This window comes from Spermophilus citellus, assembly GCF_964194105.1.
Source record: "Spermophilus citellus genome assembly, chromosome: 9".
Lineage (NCBI taxonomy): Eukaryota > Metazoa > Chordata > Mammalia > Rodentia > Sciuridae > Spermophilus > Spermophilus citellus.
The window spans coordinates 18,024,993-18,041,716 of record NC_138191.1 but is presented as its reverse complement, the minus strand read 5'-3'; the positions used below and the strand labels follow the sequence as shown (position 1 = coordinate 18,041,716).

At 40.8% G+C, this 16,724-nt stretch overlaps 1 protein-coding gene across 3 annotated transcripts in view; it reads left to right on the top strand.

The window, feature by feature from the left end:
* Positions 1-11,102, top strand: part of TTF2 (transcription termination factor 2) — a 36,572-nt gene extending 25,470 nt beyond the window's left edge. For 2 of the 3 annotated variants that reach the window (XM_081306720.1, XM_081306719.1), the window contains exons 16-23: positions 656-738; positions 1,122-1,255; positions 2,003-2,173; positions 4,589-4,647; positions 5,801-5,951; positions 6,951-7,033; positions 8,365-8,439; positions 10,819-11,102. In XM_081306720.1, coding sequence (XP_081162846.1) covers positions 656-738; positions 1,122-1,255; positions 2,003-2,173; positions 4,589-4,647; positions 5,801-5,951; positions 6,951-7,033; positions 8,365-8,439; positions 10,819-10,963 — 901 coding nt within the window. In that variant the 3' untranslated portion in view covers positions 10,964-11,102. Of the gene's footprint in view, positions 1-655; positions 739-1,065; positions 1,256-2,002; positions 2,174-4,588; positions 4,648-5,800; positions 5,952-6,950; positions 7,034-8,364; positions 8,440-10,818 lie in introns of those variants that run through there. The other variant, XM_081306721.1, reaches the window with a different exon arrangement.
* Positions 11,103-16,724: the final 5,622 nt, after the last annotated feature.

The window sequence follows — 16,724 nt, the reverse complement described above, 5'->3', positions numbered from 1 at the left end:
TTGGGAGTCAATAGAGGGTCAGCTTTCCCTAAACTGAATTTATGGTGTTATTGATATGTTGGATATCTATATTCCTTTTTTCTTCCCTTTTGTTCCTCCTTCTCTCCCTGGCTCATCTTTGTCTCACACGCACATTGAAAGCAAAATTTTGAACCTTGTTTTCATTGGCTTCCTTGCATAGGAATCATGGGATCTGGTCACTGAAAACTGATCTGTCTGTTTCACTTGGGGCTGTATTGGAAAGTTATTTCCCTTTGCCCTTTGCCCTTTAACACAGCATCTCCCTGGGACTTTAAAAGAAACAAAACTGCTTTGCCATCCTTCATGTTATTTGTTTTTTGTACTTTTACTAGAAGTCTTATCCTTCCCTGAAATCTAGATTGTTCTCTTCCACTTAATACTTCTCATTTCCAATGTAAATTTTTTTTTCTATTTATACTTTATATTTTTAGCTGACTTTTAAAAAGTTAATTTAATAATTATTTCTTTTGCAATACCTTTGGCTAGTGCTTGCTATGAGCTTGGCATCATTTATCAAGTCCACTTCTATAATTTGCCAAGGTCCACTTGCAAGCACAGTTAAGCAGTGACCATTGTAAGCCTGCTCAGAGTTAGTGACCATTATTTGTGCATTTTCTTTTTGGATCTGAGGCAGATCTGCTCTGCAGTCCTATCTGAAAAGAGATGAAAGTAGAGATAACCAATCTGGAAGAAGCTCTAATAATCCATTCATCAGAGGTAAGCTGGGGGATTCATTTACTCATAAGTAAATATCACTAATGAAAAATGGGGATTCTGATTTAGTTAAATAGCAGATATGAGAAGTTGTGAATCCTAGGTCTGAAAGAGTAGACTTTAGCTAAGAACCTCAAACCAGGGTAAAATATACTGACCTGAAAACATAAGATCTGGTGGTCTAAACTTCTTATAATTGCTTTTTTAATCTGCTTTGTTAAAATACATGTATGTCTATAAAGAAAACCAGTATTTCATTTGGCTTCATAAAAGTGAGATATAATGATATTACTGAATCTCAGATCCAACCAGTTCCCAATCCTTCCCCAGATTTCTCTGTTTTAAATCCTGTACTATTTCCTGGGGTTTGTCTTCTCTCTTGGAAGTGGCCCAGGAGTTTGGGTCCAGTGGGCCTGGGCAGACCATGGCAGCAGACTCACAGAGATCCAGCACCGTCCACATACTGTCCCAGTTGCTGAGGCTCCGTCAGTGTTGCTGCCATCTTTCTTTACTGAAGTCGGTAAGAAAAGGCCTTAGCATGGTGTCACGATTTCTGTCTTCTGCAGCTGGGATCCAGTTGGCTGGATCAATGGAAATGGTGTTTTGGGGGTTTTGTTTTGTTTTATGTTTTGGTGGGGCAGAGAAGAGGGGCTTGTTTATTTTGCTTTAAATGATAGTATATATTAATCTTGATGATTCCTGTGGTATTGAGAAGGCACACTATTACTGTTTGTTTGCTTTAGAGACTTTGAGAATGGGAAGTCACATTTTGTTTTAAAAGAAAATTCATGAATGCTTCAGTATATTAGAATGTCATAAGGTTAATTTAGTTATTGGAGTTTAGGATTGAGGCTTTTAGGTCTAGATATGAAAACTCAAGTAGTTATACAAATTGAAAAACTGTCTTCACATTGAATAGAGGCACATCCAAAATTAAGAGGCACATAGCATTAATTTCAGAAGCTGTTGTAATATGTTTTGACCATCAGCTGCTTAATTAACTGTTTTATGCTAGCCGAAATAGAGAGAATGATCATATTATTTGTCCAAGTCTTTAAAAAATTCCATCATTTTGTATTTCTTTAATTGGTTGAAAAAAACTTGCAAGTACACACTTTAAGGAGGGTTTCTCTGAGAAATTATTGAAGATAAATTACAAGGCGTTTTGCTCTGTGAAGTGTGGAACAATCAGAGCCTCATCAGCAAGTAATAATGCATGCTGCTTCCACTGCCCAATTGCTCCTGTCCCTTTCTGTGTTGTGCTCAGGTCCTGGATCCTGCAGATCTGAAGAGCGAAGGCCTTGTCCTGTCCCTAGAGGAACAGCTCAGTGCTTTGACCTTGTCCGAACTCCATGACTCAGAGTCGTCTCCTACTGTTTCCCTTAATGGCACACCCTTCAAGGTGGAACTTTTCGAAGACACACGACAGAGCACCAAGGTACTTGTCACCTCTCTTCTTGGTAGAGGTATTTGGATTCTCGTTCATACCCTGTGTTGAGTGCCTCATTTGTCCCAGTGGGTACAGCCATCTGATGACAGAGGAAGAACTATTAGATGGTAGTAGTCGATTGTATTAACATCATTTTATGTCACAAAGAACAGTCAACCTTATTACAAAGTGGGTGTTCAGAGAGTGGTTTGGAACAGCTCTGCCATCCACACAGGTTTTCTGTCAGGGATTACGGGAAGGGAGGCTGCCAGGTTTATGCTAGGGATGGGACCTAAGCAAGTGAGCAGTTTGTTTAGGGAAAGCTTGAAAGGAAAACCATAGCCTTGAGCCTAGGGACTGTGTAATACACATGAGCACCAGTTGCTTTGACTTGTTGAAAGGCTTCCATCTGTGAGTATCGCTTCCTGCGTGGCCTTCTATCTTTATTAGTCATTCTGTTCTATTTTTGTCAAAGCTTTTGGAAGGCTGAGCTGTTCTGTAACTTGAGTCCTCTCTTGCCGTCAGCTTGGAATGTGCTCTGTTATCCTCCACACCCTGAAAGCAGGCCTTGTTTCTCTCTCTGTCATGATCTTAAGTTGCCACTTTGAACCTCAACCTCTCTTTTGAAATGCTTAAAAAATGTAAATTAGAAAGGAGTTTACTATGAAGGGAATGGAATTATTGTTATTTTTTTTAAAGAAGCACTGCCTCTTAATTAAAGCATCTACCCAGGTCTTTGCCACAAATTGCTGAGATAAATAGAAGAATAACCCCACATGTGGCTAGCATTCATGTTCTAGAACTCAGAGTTAGCAGAAACTTATATTCCTATCTCTTTGTCTTCCTTGTCATTGATAATCAGATGATACTTATTCACAAGGCTTCAAACATAAGCCCCTTAATAGTGGTTCAAACCTAGTAAAGTTGTTTCATGAGGGAAGAAATAGTCTTTCTGAAATTTGACCCCAGCTCATGGACCATGAATCCACCCACCCACCCCGCCCCGACCCCCACTTCATTTTTCTTAAAAGACCTACTGCCAGCTTTTTCATGGCTTCTTTCACAACCTTAAGATGCCGAGACACCTGGCAAATGAGTGTCTCTGTTCTATTGTTAACTAAAAACATACATACCTGCCTTTCTTCCTGTTCCTGCAAACGTACAGTGCTTGTTTTTCTTCCTGCCCAAGCATCAGAATGTTCATTAAGATTGGAAAGCAGCATTGGGTTATCCCAGTAACAACAGCCTAGAAAGTGGGAATTAGCACACCTCAAAGTTTATCTGGCCCAAGCCCCTCTTTACTGAGAGGAATATGGGTTCCCACATGGAATAGCCATGGTGGTCTAAGAACTGTATTTGTCTCCTGACTGATGTCTGGTCCAGTTTTTCCCCCTTCCACTACTCAGGAAATTAACTCTAGGGCCCTTAGAGGCTTTTTAAAAAAAAATTATTTTTATATCTTTATTTTGATTATTTTTATATTGTGCTGAGGATTGAACCCAGTGCCTCACATGCAAGGCAAGTGCTCAACCAGTGAGCCTCTTAGAGGCTTTTGAAAGGTCTTTCACTTTAGCAGTCAAAAGAGCAAACCCAGCTGCTCTCCACAGTCTTGCCGCTGTGTTTTTACTGACCACTTCCATGTGGACTTAAAAGCATCCTGAAGGTTTTAGGTAAATGCCCAGAGAGCTTACTTGGAAGCTTTAACAATTGCTGCTCCGTCTGAACAGGTTCTCTCCTTCAGTGACATTTGGAACAGCCCTAAAGTGGGTAGAGCTCTTTCACTTTCTCCTTTTGCAAGTATGAAGAGAGTACCTTCTCTGTTCCAGCAGGGTACTAGGGTCCAGGGGTACAGAAATGAATTCAGCATGTGCTATCTTTGACCCCTTGAAGCGTATCAAGTCCTGGAAGAGAGAGATGATTAATGAGCAATTAAATGTAGTGTAATGAGGACTATAATAGTAGGGACAAAATAGTAGCACGGACAGTGAATGTAATCCACACTTGGGGCCTGAAGAGGGCCCCAAAAGGGACATTAGAGGGAACAGAATAGACAAAGGTGAGACTCGGCATGGCTTTCTGAAGGACACTTTTGATGTGATTGAAGTTCCATTTGAGGAGGTCATTAACAAGAAGTGATCCTAGAACAGTAAGCAGAGGCAAGAGCAGTGAAGATCGAGCCTGTCGTTCTAAGGAGCTTGGGCTTTGTCCTTAGTGGGGAGCTACGGAAGGGGCTTCAGCCAGGACAGGAAAGTGATAAGCTTACATTTTAATAATAGCTCTTGGTTACAGAGGGGTGAACAGAGTAGAGAGGGGTCGACCAGAAGCTTAGAAGCTTTCCAGGATAGTGCTTCAGTAATGTAGGCAAGAGAAAATGGAGAAAAGTGAATTGCTTCAACTTGCAATGTTAATGTAACCTTTTCCCAGATATCATCTCTGTTGGCAGAGTTGGAGGCAATCCGAAGAAATTCAGGGTCCCAAAAGAGGTAAATGTGTTTTCTCATTATGTAAGCATTGGTTATAATTAAGCAAGAAAATCTGATATTGCTGATAGTCATAAATCTTAGCTTTTTATATCAAGGACCTCAAGTCATGCTCAGCAGAAAGCACTGAGGTTATATCACAAATTCTCCAAGATTTCTAATTAAAATATTTGTGGAACAGATTGAAAAGGACATCCCTAGAAGATCAGGGAAAGATAGGCATCTGAAACAGTGATTAAAAGTAAAGAAGCCAGGGAGTGACATAGGAAAATCAGGGTGCCGCAGCAGCACTGCCGATGTGCTTCTGAAGCTGGGTGGGGAGACCGGGATTATTTCCTCATTGTTACACCTTACACATATTTTGTACATCAGCGTTTGTGTATATGAAATACTTTAAACATTTAAAGCTTTAATAAAAATGTGGCTTGGGGAGGTAGGAACCCTAGTGCCGTGTTGTTCTGTGACACAGGGTGGTGTCCATTTACTGCAGGAACACAGATCTCTGGATGAGCAGTAGGCCCCCAAATAAAAGGAAATTGGAGTAGTTATTTTATTCTACTATTTTTTTTTCTAACTTTGTGTAGTACAAGACAAGAATGAAGTCTCAAAATAACTGGAAGCATTTTAAGCTTATAGGACAACCTAAGTGTGTGCCTATAGTGCTTCACGTCACCACATGAAATACTAACACAGGCTTCTTATGAAATATAGAGAAGTTTGATGTGGCTCATGGTTCTGGAGGCTCAAGTCTTAGATTGGGCAACACCATTGTTTGGAACTCTGAGAACAGCAAATGGCAATGGCAGGAGCATTGGCAGAACAAATGGTTAATCAGAAGCCAGGAAGCAGAGAGAGACTAAGGGGAAAAGATGGGATCCCACGATTTCTTTGGTGGGCTCACCTTCAGTGACCTATGCAACTTTGTTAGGTCCTACCTCTCAAGGGTCCACATCGTTTCCTAACACTTCCTCCCTGGGACCTATTCTTACATGTGGGTCTTTGGAGGACACTCATCCAAACTGTAGGAACAACTTTTTCCCTTAGGTAACTTTTTTCCTTTCTTTGTCTCTTAAGATTAACAAGGGCATTAAAACCCTACAGATGAGTTTGTTTAATCTGTTAGTGGAGTTGGTTTTTATTTTCTCCTTCTTTCCAGTGTCATTGTCTCTCAGTGGACCAGCATGCTGAAAGTGGTAGCACTGCATCTTAAGAAGCATGGATTCACTTATGCCACCATTGATGGCTCCGTCAAACCCAAACAGAGGATGGACTTGGTGGAGGCGTTTAACCACTGCAGGGGCCCTCAGGTACAAGCTGGTACAGCAGAGCTCTATAACCAAGGAGTAAATTGTTCCCAGTTATACAGAGAGCACGACAATACAGCAATTCGACTTAAAAATATTCACAGCTTTGATTTCACCAAGTGTTTAAAATGTATTAGACATTTATTGGGGTACTTATCAAAGTGCACAAGTACTCTAAAGAGAATAAGATGTGAGGACTAAAAGGAGACTCAGAGCAGAGTTGGTTAGGAGCAGGAGAATCTTTGTGGAGAAGTCAAGCCTTGAAGGATAAATAGGATTTTGATATGAGGAAACCTGGAAAGAAATGGAAGAACAAAGTCAGATGTGATTATAAATATGCAAAGTTGAATGATAGGCAGGAGAATTAAGGCAAACGAGGAAAGGGTTCTGATGGGATACACATATCTGGTTAGTGGGAAGTTTAAAGATGTGAGAGTTTTTTCAGAGGTGAAGCATGGGAGATGTCAATGCATGTTTTAAAAAATAACAGCAGGAGAAAATTTGATAGGAACACATTGTTTTTCTATTTTGATCTTGGGCTTAAACCTGATAGGAAAGGAAAATGTATTTATTTTGTGTCACTCTTAACAACTTTCTGGGATCATTAATTTAGAAAGAGAAAAGGTTTATGTCTCACTGTTTTGGAGGTTTTAGTCCATGGTAAATGGTTCCTGTCACCTTTGGGCCTGTGGTGAGACAACATATCATGGCCGGAAAATGTGGCAGAGCAGAATGACTTGCCTCACAGCCAGGAAGTAGGAAAAGACAGGAAGGGGAAAGGGGTGGGGGGCCATTATTTCTTTCAGGGGCACACTCCCAGTGACCTGAAGACCTCCCACTAGCCCCCACCTCTTCAAGTTTCCACCACCTCTTAACAGCACCATGCTGGGGAATTGGGTCTTGACAAAATGGATCTTTGAGGGACACTTAAAATCCAAACTATTGCAGATGTATTATGAGACCAAGACTGTGTAGAGTTAATGGTTATGTTTCTCTTTGAAGGTTATGCTAATCTCTCTCTTGGCTGGAGGTGTTGGTCTAAACCTAACTGGAGGGAATCATCTTTTTCTTCTGGATATGCACTGGTAATGATTCAAGATTTATCTTGAGTTGTCACAGCATAGTAGGGAGACCACTGGGTTAGAGGGACAACAGGCAGTGTGTTCTGCTTCTTTGATGGAGATGCCTCTGTGCATACATGTCTATAGGTGCAGGTCTAAACAGGATATAGGGCTAGTCAGTGTTCCTGAATTCCTGAGTAAGCTTCAAATGATTACTTAAAATATCTCATCCACTTTATCATTAGTCTAATATCCATTTCCCTGGAAGCTGGGAGCACAGCTTTTCCTCGTAGCTAAGAGCCCAGTTTTACTTGTCCACAAAACCACATTCCAGACATATAATCCTAGGGAATCTCAACCTTAGAAGTATTACTCCAGTACTGGGGATGTAGCATCATTAAAAGGTGAAGAAATTTTCTAATTATGTTAGAAATACACTTAATATAGTCTTTGGATTTGTTGTATGTTGTGTCCATGCCAGGAACACAACAGTATTGGTAAGATGAGTAAGTTAGTGTATGACCAGGAAAAGTCTCATAATTAATTACCACTTTCTAGTTTTATAGTTACGCCAATCAGGGATTGCTGCATAGGTACCATTGTTGGGATTGTGTGTCTAATTATCCAGGCTGCCCAAATTGGTACAGACAGACCAACCTGTTGTCATCTTCCAGGAGGTTGTGTTTTAAATCTTACCTGAAGCTCCCATGTACATAGTAGTGAGGAAAGCATACTAGGAATTAGGCTGTTTTCTGAGATGGAGAATTGTTATCCAAGATTTAAAGAAGTGAGATGAGAAACTAATTGCAATTTGGTAAGGAGGATCTATAAAGAAGGTTACAAATGAAGTGTTCTTAGTTGAATCATAGAATACTAAAGTTGAAAAGTTAAATTTCAGAACATTTAGCCAGTCCTCATGTTTATATGTAGTCATCTGAAGCCTGGAGGGCTGAGACTAGGTAACTTGCCCAGGGTCATCCAGCTAGCTAAAGACTGTATTTGACTATTGGTTTGACCTTGTTACTTATAGTTATAAACCAATGATAGTGCTAAGAGTTTTTATTAAAGTTTCTAGTTTCTCACTAGAGGGCAAAATGATAGCTGGCACTAATCTTGCTTGGTCCAGTGTAGCCTAAGATAGGAACTGACAAAGTGTTTCTGCAAATACTTCAGACTTTGCTGGCCACATAGTTCTTTGTCATATATCTTCCTCTGGGTTTTAAAAATGAAGCAACTATTTTTAGCTGAAAATGTATACAAAAGCAGTATGTGGGCTAGATTTGGCCCATGAACCATAGTTTACTGTCTCTGGTGTAGGATATCAGAACCTCTAAATGTTACCTCTTCTCTAACAGGAATCCATCACTTGAAGATCAGGCTTGTGACAGAATTTATCGAGTAGGGCAGCAGAAAGATGTTGTCATACACAGGTAAGTAAGGGCTCTGAGGACCATTCCTAGTGTCTGTTTTTGTGAACGCCTTCTTTAGGTAGTGTTTTAATAGAATGTAAAGTATTTGGTGATCACATTACTCATGATGCTACTGAGGCATACCATAGTCAGGAAAGAAACAAATAATCTGAGATAACCTTGTAGTTTGGTCACTGCCGGAGAGGAATAAGCTTGTGTATGACAGTCCAGGTAAGCCGTGAAGGGGCTCACTTTTTTTTTTGCTTTTAACTTTCATTATGACATAATCTCATACATATAGAAAAATTGCAAGGAGAGTAAAAGAGTACCAAAGATTCTCCTATACTGTGTGCATAAACATATGCATCAGCTTTTTTCTGGACCATTAAAGAGTAAGTTGCAGAGATGATGTTACTTTTTCTTAAGTATTTTAGTGTGTACATTTCCTAAAATTATGATACTGCTTACTGCTTTAATCTATCACTGTGGCACTATTATCTTATCAGCAGACCTTATTCAGTTTTACCACATGTTCCAGTGGCACAACAGAATAAAATCCTGGATCCTGTGTAGCATGCAGTTGTCACAACTTTGTCTCCTTCAGTCTGGCACAGTGCCTCAGTCATTGTTCTATGACACTGACTTTTAAAAGAGCACAAGCTCACTGTTTTGCCAAATGTTCCTCTATTGGAGACCTTCCTGTCTTTAAAAACAACACAATTTGACGTAATGCTACAATGTAGCACTCTCATTGTGGCCCTTTTTCTCCTTTATTTTCATGACCAAGTTTCCTGAAGAATTTAGAAATTGCTGTCTGATTTACTTGCTTACCTCCCATTCATTCCTCAGTCTTTGCAAACTGGCTTTCATCTTTCTCACTCCACTTAAGCTGCTCTTGCTAAGGGGCACCATGACTTCCAATCTTTTCCAAATACATTGATTCTTTAAATTTCTTTTCTGCCCACTCTGGTATGTCCTTGCCTTAAAATTTCTATATACTCCAGTAAGTCCAAAGTCTATATCTATAGTTTCACTGTCTCCCAAACTTCCAGCCTTGGATATCCAAATTCCTGCTAAATATCTGAATCTGATACCCACACACTGATCTGTATATATTATTCCATTTGTATATTCAGCTCCTAAAATGAATACCTGTGATGTACCCTCTACGTAGCAAGTACAATTACATGTTCCAGGGTCAAGATGTCAAACTGAAATTGCTTCTTTCCACCACCTCAAATCTACTTTTTATTCTGTATTTGTTGTCTTTGTGAGAGGTGCCACTGTTTACCTAATCAAAAGGCCAGAAACTCAACTCCTCGCTCTTTCTCACTTCTCATATGCCAAGTCCTCTAGTTGTGTTTTCTGAATGTTTCTGATGACCGTTCCTTTCCATCACACTGCCACCCCTTTCTTTTTAGCTCTACTGATGCCTGTCCTTTGCATCACCCCTGGAGGGCCCTTCCTAACTCCTCAATCTGATTCTGCGGTTTTACTCCTCAGATTCATTAATGGCTCTTGCTCTAAATGTCTTAGCATGGTATGCAGAACCACTTGTGATCTGGCCCTGCCAGCCCCTTGAATTTTGCCACTGGATGACTGATCTTCCTCCAGCATAACCATACTCTGAAAATTCAACTGTGATATATCACACATTCCCATTCCCTGGGATACCCTCCCTACCCACCCACTGCTCCATTATCCCATCTGGCAAACCCTTGCTAACCCTACAGGTCGGTTACACACTAAGAATTAACCCTTTAATGTCAACTTCCTTGATTTCCTAGACATACTTCCATTGTAACACTTACTAGGTTGTATTATTCTTGGGTTTTCTTATCTGATGTTTTCCTTCAGAGCAAAACTCTATTCATCTCTTCACCCCATCCCTAGCATAGTACATGATACACAGCAGGTGCTTAATCCATACTTGTTGAATAATGAGTGATTGAAAACAGTGGCACTTCCTTAGCTTGAAAAACCTCTTTTTTGTGTGTGTGAAATAAACAAAAAATTAGACAGTTTGTACTTAAACTGACACACATATGCCTGACAGAAATTTGATCATGTAGAAGCCTCTGACCCTATCAAATGGAGCTATTTGGGTGAAAGCTAAGTCTGTATACTTTTTTTGAATAGGGATATCTTTTGCTTATTTGTGGCTTTCTCAATCACCCTAAGCTGCAGAATGAAATCACAAGTCTATTTGAGAGACATATTTTAAATGGGCATATATTTAGTCAAGTGTATTTGGATCCCCTAAATACAGAGTTCTTATTCAATCCTAAGGAAACCTAAAAGAAAGCTCATTAAAAGATGAACATAATAGAAGTTTGAATGTGTTATATAAATACACTGCTTTGAGTTTCTGAGAGTGTGCTTATTTGTTTGCTTTTTTAGATTTATTTGTGAAGGAACAGTGGAAGAGACCATCTTACAGCTCCAGGAAAAAAAGAAAGATCTGGCACAACAGGTTCTGTCAGGGTCTGGAGAATCTGTCACTAAGCTCACCTTGGCTGACCTCAAAATCCTTTTTGGCATCTAAGGTCCTGTCTATAGAGTATAGAATAGTGCCATTTCTGATGTGGTAGGGTCCAGGACTAAAACCCTAGCACGATCCCTGAGCTCTGTTCTTGCGTTCCTTTTCACCTTCAAGCCTTAACACTCTCCTCTCAAAATGGGGAATAATCTTATCCCTAGAATTGAGGATGGGTTATCATATTCAACAACCAGCACTCATGTTAATCAATCAGTTTATTTGAAGAATGGCACAGAAATTAATCCATTTTTTCAGATAAAGAAATGCCTTGGAGCTACATGGTTTTGAAGGCCATCTCTCACAGAATTGGATTTAAGCTTCAGTAAAGCTCAAAAAACCCTGTGTTTCTTCTCCGTCCTGAGCTGTTGGGAAAAGCAGTGTTATTACCATCTCCGACACAGACTCCACCCATCTTTCCATCTCTTGGTGCTGGTGAGGCTGCTCCTGTGAATGTCCCTCTGGGCTGAGCAGCGTCGATCCCCGTGGCCAGCCATTCTCTGCAGCCATTGCAGTCCAGGCGGTTCTCCCTCTCAGAATTAATTTCAGGGAGGTGCTTTGCATATAAATAGATGTTAAGTATCTGTGCCCTTTAGTACCAGCATGTCTTTTTGGTATTTACATCATTGTTTCATCTAGTAGTACATCAATATCAAATGTCATTTAGGTTTTGTTGGTGATGGTGGTGGGGATTGAACCCAGGAGTGCTCTACCATTGAGCTACTCACCTAGTTTTTGTTATTTTTAATTTGAGACATTCCTAAAAACTTACTTTCCTAATTTCTGCTAGAAAGAATCGTGTAGTTCTTCCCAGATAGAAATATTTCCTCAAAGTTGGATAAAGAAACAAAACCCTGTGTTAACACAGTCACAGTAGGGACTGAGACACTGTAGTGTTCAAGTAAAGCTTCCCTCTAAGGACCAGATATTAAAGGCTTATAAATATAATGGGGCCCTGGTGGGAAGAATTCTGATCTGGGCCTTTGACTCAGCTCTAATTCTAGTTTCCCGTTAGCTGGGCTGCCTGGTCAGCGTTGGAGATTCAGGGTGCTCCTGGGGCACTCTCCTGCATGCCCATGCCTTTCTTGGAGGCCACAGTGTGGGTGCTTTCCTAGAGCTTGGGGGGGAGCTGGGACTGGTGAGCCTCCTGTGCCCCATGTCATTTTTGTGCCTGGCTTTATCTTAGTTCCTTCTGCTTTATGTTCTAGTGACTTGAGCACTCATCATCCAGGGCAAAGTAAGGAGTCCAGGACAGGGATAAGGACCCTGGGTCATGGCCAGAGGAGTAGGGTGCCAACATTCACTGGGCACAGAGCAGACCTGAGCGGGTGTCCCTGGCCTGACTTCATCTTGGTGTCAGTGGGAGCCCCCAGGCAGATCCCTGCACAGAATGGGCATGTTATTGTGTATCTCACTGGACACAGGACTCATCAGTGTTTTTAGGCCATAAACTTCAAGAAAAAGAGAACCCTAACAAAAAATAGTCAACAGAGGGATTGTATTAGATGAGTCTTTGAAGAGGTTTCTGGATGTCATAAGCCTCAGGAAAGTAATGATGGCCTCTGAGAGCTGATGGTCTTTGCTACTGTGCAGGTTACCAATCCTGAATAACCCTCCCGGACCTCGCCCTATTCCCTGCTTGGTGAGGATATTTTTCTTGAGACTCAAATGATGCCATCCTCTGGTTGACTTTAGCCTCCATCTGTAGCAGGAAACTAACTGTTTTTTCCAGAAGCCTGTTTTTTAATTCATGCATGCTGCTTTTTCCTGAGTGAGATGTTTACAAGATCAGATATATTCATTTTCCCCAGTGAAATGACTCACTTTGGACCATTTTGCAAATGAAGGACTTTGCTGCTTGTTCTCCAGGATGGCACATCTGCTTTTGTCTCCATTCAGATGAGGCTCTGGAAGCTCCCAAATTTGAATCATCTTATAATGTATTTATGGGGGGAATCTGGAAGAGAAAAGGGTTGTAGAATTTCGATTCTGAAAAGAATACAGGGCTGGGCATGTTGCTCAGTAGTAGAGTGCTTGCCTAGTATGCACAAGGTCCTAGATTCGATCCCCATTACCACAAAAAAAGAAACAAGACAAAACGGAACTGTGTGGAAGCTGGGAAAGAGCATTTCATCTGTATATATTTTTTTAATATATAAGAAAGTTTATTATCCCCAGTTATCAAAATGTTTATTATCCACACCAACTCTGTTTATGGAAGTGGGCTGGCCAGGTTGGACAAATGTATGACCTAATTCACACCAATAGAGATGGCATTTCAGATTCATCACCAGAGGAGGAAAGGATGGCAAATCCCTGGCTGCCATTTCCAGCACAGCGTATAAGTCCTGGATGTAAACTGTGTTTTTCTATGGAAATTTATTTTTTCTTCTTTAAAATTAAAAAAAAAAATTGTCAGTGCATCTACTTACCTAGAACAAACACTACTTGATAAAAAAAGTCCAAGACAGACTCCAATACATTAATACTGGGTGATTTCAACACACCTCTCTCACCAGTAGGCCATTCACACATAGATTAAGTAAATACTCTTCAGACCTAAAAAATACTATCAATCAAATGGGCCTAACATGTATGAAGACTCGAATTGGGTGTAAACAGATAACACACATACACACACAGAGATATGAAAAATTGTGGTATATATGTGTAATAAGAATTGTAACGCAAAAAAAACCAAAGTACATGTATAAATTGGCATGAATGAATCGGCGTGAAAATACTCTATATACAAAGATATGAAAAATTGTACTCTATATGTGTAATAAGAATTGCAATGCATTCCACTGTCATGAATTAAAAAAAATAAAATCAATAAAACTAAAAAAAGGAAAAAAATTCTCTAATAAAAAAAATGACTTAAAAGATATCTAGAGAATGTTTCATCTATATCCACAAGATTCTTCTGATCTACAAGATTGATAAACCCTTAGGCAGACTAATCAAAAGAGAAGATTCAAATCAAAATCAGAGATGAAAAAGGAGATCTCACCACAGGCATTTCTGAAATTCAGGGAATCATTAGGAAATATTTTGAAAACATTCCAATAAAGCAGAAAATCTAGACGATATTGACAAATTTCTAGGCATTTATGCCTTACCCAAATTGAACCAAGAAGATATAAAACCTAAAATACCAACGTCAAGGAATGAGATTGAAGCAGTAATAAAAAGCCTCCCAACAAAGAAAGGATGGGACCAGATGGACTCACGTGAATGATACCAGACCTTGAAAGAAGAGATAGTGATTACAGGTGGAAATATGCACTTTTTTTCCCCCCTGACTCCCCTTCAAGGGCTTGAAATGAACTGAGCCATGTTCAATAATAGGAATAAATACCATTTTACAAATGTTGCCTCTGAATGGAGCCCCGCTTCTGAGCAGTGAACCCACCCCTTCAAGAGGACCATTATTGCTCCATTCATTTATCCCTGGGAAGTTGAGGCTGAGAAATAGTGAACCGTTCACCTCAGATAATGTGGCTCTGTGACACAGTACACAAGAAAGACTTTGCAAGGCAGAGTGGCCTTTGGTGCTTGTTAGATGTGGATTCCTGGCCCCCATACTTTTCCCGACTGATAGTACTTCCTGGATGGGACCCAGGAGTCTACTTTTAAGAAGTTCCTGGTGACTCTAACAGGCAGCCTAAGCATACACTCTTGGGAAGCAACCTCTCTTAGCAAGCCAGTTTCCAAGATCAGACATGCCTGCTTCCTGAGTGACAGCTGCTACACGGCTGACATGTGGCAGTTTGACTTGTGACACTTAGGAACGTATTAAAGGAGATGATTCTGCACAGCTCATTCTTTTAGTCAAGACTCTGATCAGTGACTGACATTTTCAAAGGAAAAAGCATGCTACTTGGGGCTGGGTTAGGGTTTGGGACATGAGGACTGCTGGTGTGTGTGTGTATGGGGGGGCACTACCCCCAAAGAAAGGGGGCCTGGATACCAGTCTTGTCATAGTTGGAACCCAGACATTTAAGGGACAGCAATTGGATACAACAGACCTATTTTTATGAGTATTTCCTCCTTCACACCAGGGCATGACAGTCTTTCTAATTAACTCAGGCTTTTTGCCACAAACCCTAGTGAAAATGCACCATTTTGTTTTGTAAGGAGGTACCAAAAATATTAAGTTCATACCAATAAACAGAGCTGGGCTCAGCCACCAGAATAGACTGAAAGGGTTCAGAGTCACACAGAGAGACTGAGACATTTTGCAGTCCTGTCCCGATGCCCAAGTGAGGACTGAGATGGTGACCTTGGAAGGTGTAATAGTTATTCATTGCTATGACAAAATACCTGAGAAAAGCAACGCAAAAGGAGGAAAGGTTTAATTTGGCTTTATAGTTTCAGAAGTTTTAGATCGCAGTCACTTGGTCCTTTCTCTTTGGGCCTCAGAAGGGAGAATGTTGTGGCAAGAAGCATTTGGTAGAGCAAAGCTCCTCATCTCAAGGTGGCCAGGAAGCAAAGTAAAATTGGAGAGGTGAGAAAGGGGGTCAGGGACAAAATGTACCCTTCAACGGCATGCCCACAAGGACATGCTTCCTCCAACTAAGCCCCCCTCCTAAGGTTTCTACTACCTCTCAATCATCTTGAGTTGTAAATCCTCATAATTATGAGGTCAGAGCACCTATAATCCAGCCACCCACCAAAGGTCACACATCTGGACACTGTTGCATTGGGGACCAAGACTTTAACACATGAGGTTTGGGGACATTAAAGATCTAAACCATAATATGCACCCATCACAGCCCTCAAAGGCTGCTGGCCACCCGACAATGCAAATGCATTCGATCCATGTCCAAGAGTTCTAGTCAATAGTTCCAGCATTGCTTAAACCTCCAAGTTCAAAGTTTCCTCCGAGATCCAAGGCAAGCTCTTCCTTGTGAGCCCCACTAAAAAATTAAAAAATACTCCCAAGATATAAAGACATAAGATAAATATTACCCTTCCCAAAGGAAGGGATAGGAAAATAGCAGTGGGGAATTTGTCCAAAGGAAGACCAGAACCCAGCAGGTGAAACGTTCAGTATTGTAGCTCTGTGTCAGCCTCTGGGCCATACCATGTGATGTCATTCTAGGACTGACTGCCTGTTTGCCTGCTGCTTTCCTCTGTAGATATTCCACATCCTTGGCATCTCCATGGCAGCTTTCACTCTACTATCATAGCTTCATGCATTGCCCACTTAGAGGAATCTGATCCTGACACACACTGCCTTGTTTCCCAGAATTTATTTTGAAATTGCAATGGAAACCTCCATGATCCGGACACTCTTGCATTCTGTTTGCTGCAAGACCAATACCATGTGGAAGATGCCAGGGTCTGCCCCTGGCAGGAGCAGTACCTGGGCCCACTACTGCAGCCTCTGAATGCTTGGACCACTGAACCATGGGACAGAAATTCTAGGGAAATAATTCCATAGGCAACCCTGACTGAGCAAGGTGCCCCGGGACTCTTCTCTAAAAACTATCTTTCAAATGAACTATTGGTACATCCTGGAGTCTGCCATGGGTGGGGTCTAGATCATTCCTCAGATGCTTGCAAGGCATCTTTCCTGGTGCAAAGTACTTGGCTTCTTTTTAATTATCTTGGTTTCTTCAGTAACCACACCTTCCTTGGCCTCAAAGCTAAATATGGTCCTTTTCTGGACAAACTGCGTTTTTCAAATCTTTCTGCTCTGCTTTTCTCTCCCAGTTCTCACTGTGAACTTGACAACTGGGAGAAAAAAGCAGAGCAGAAAGAT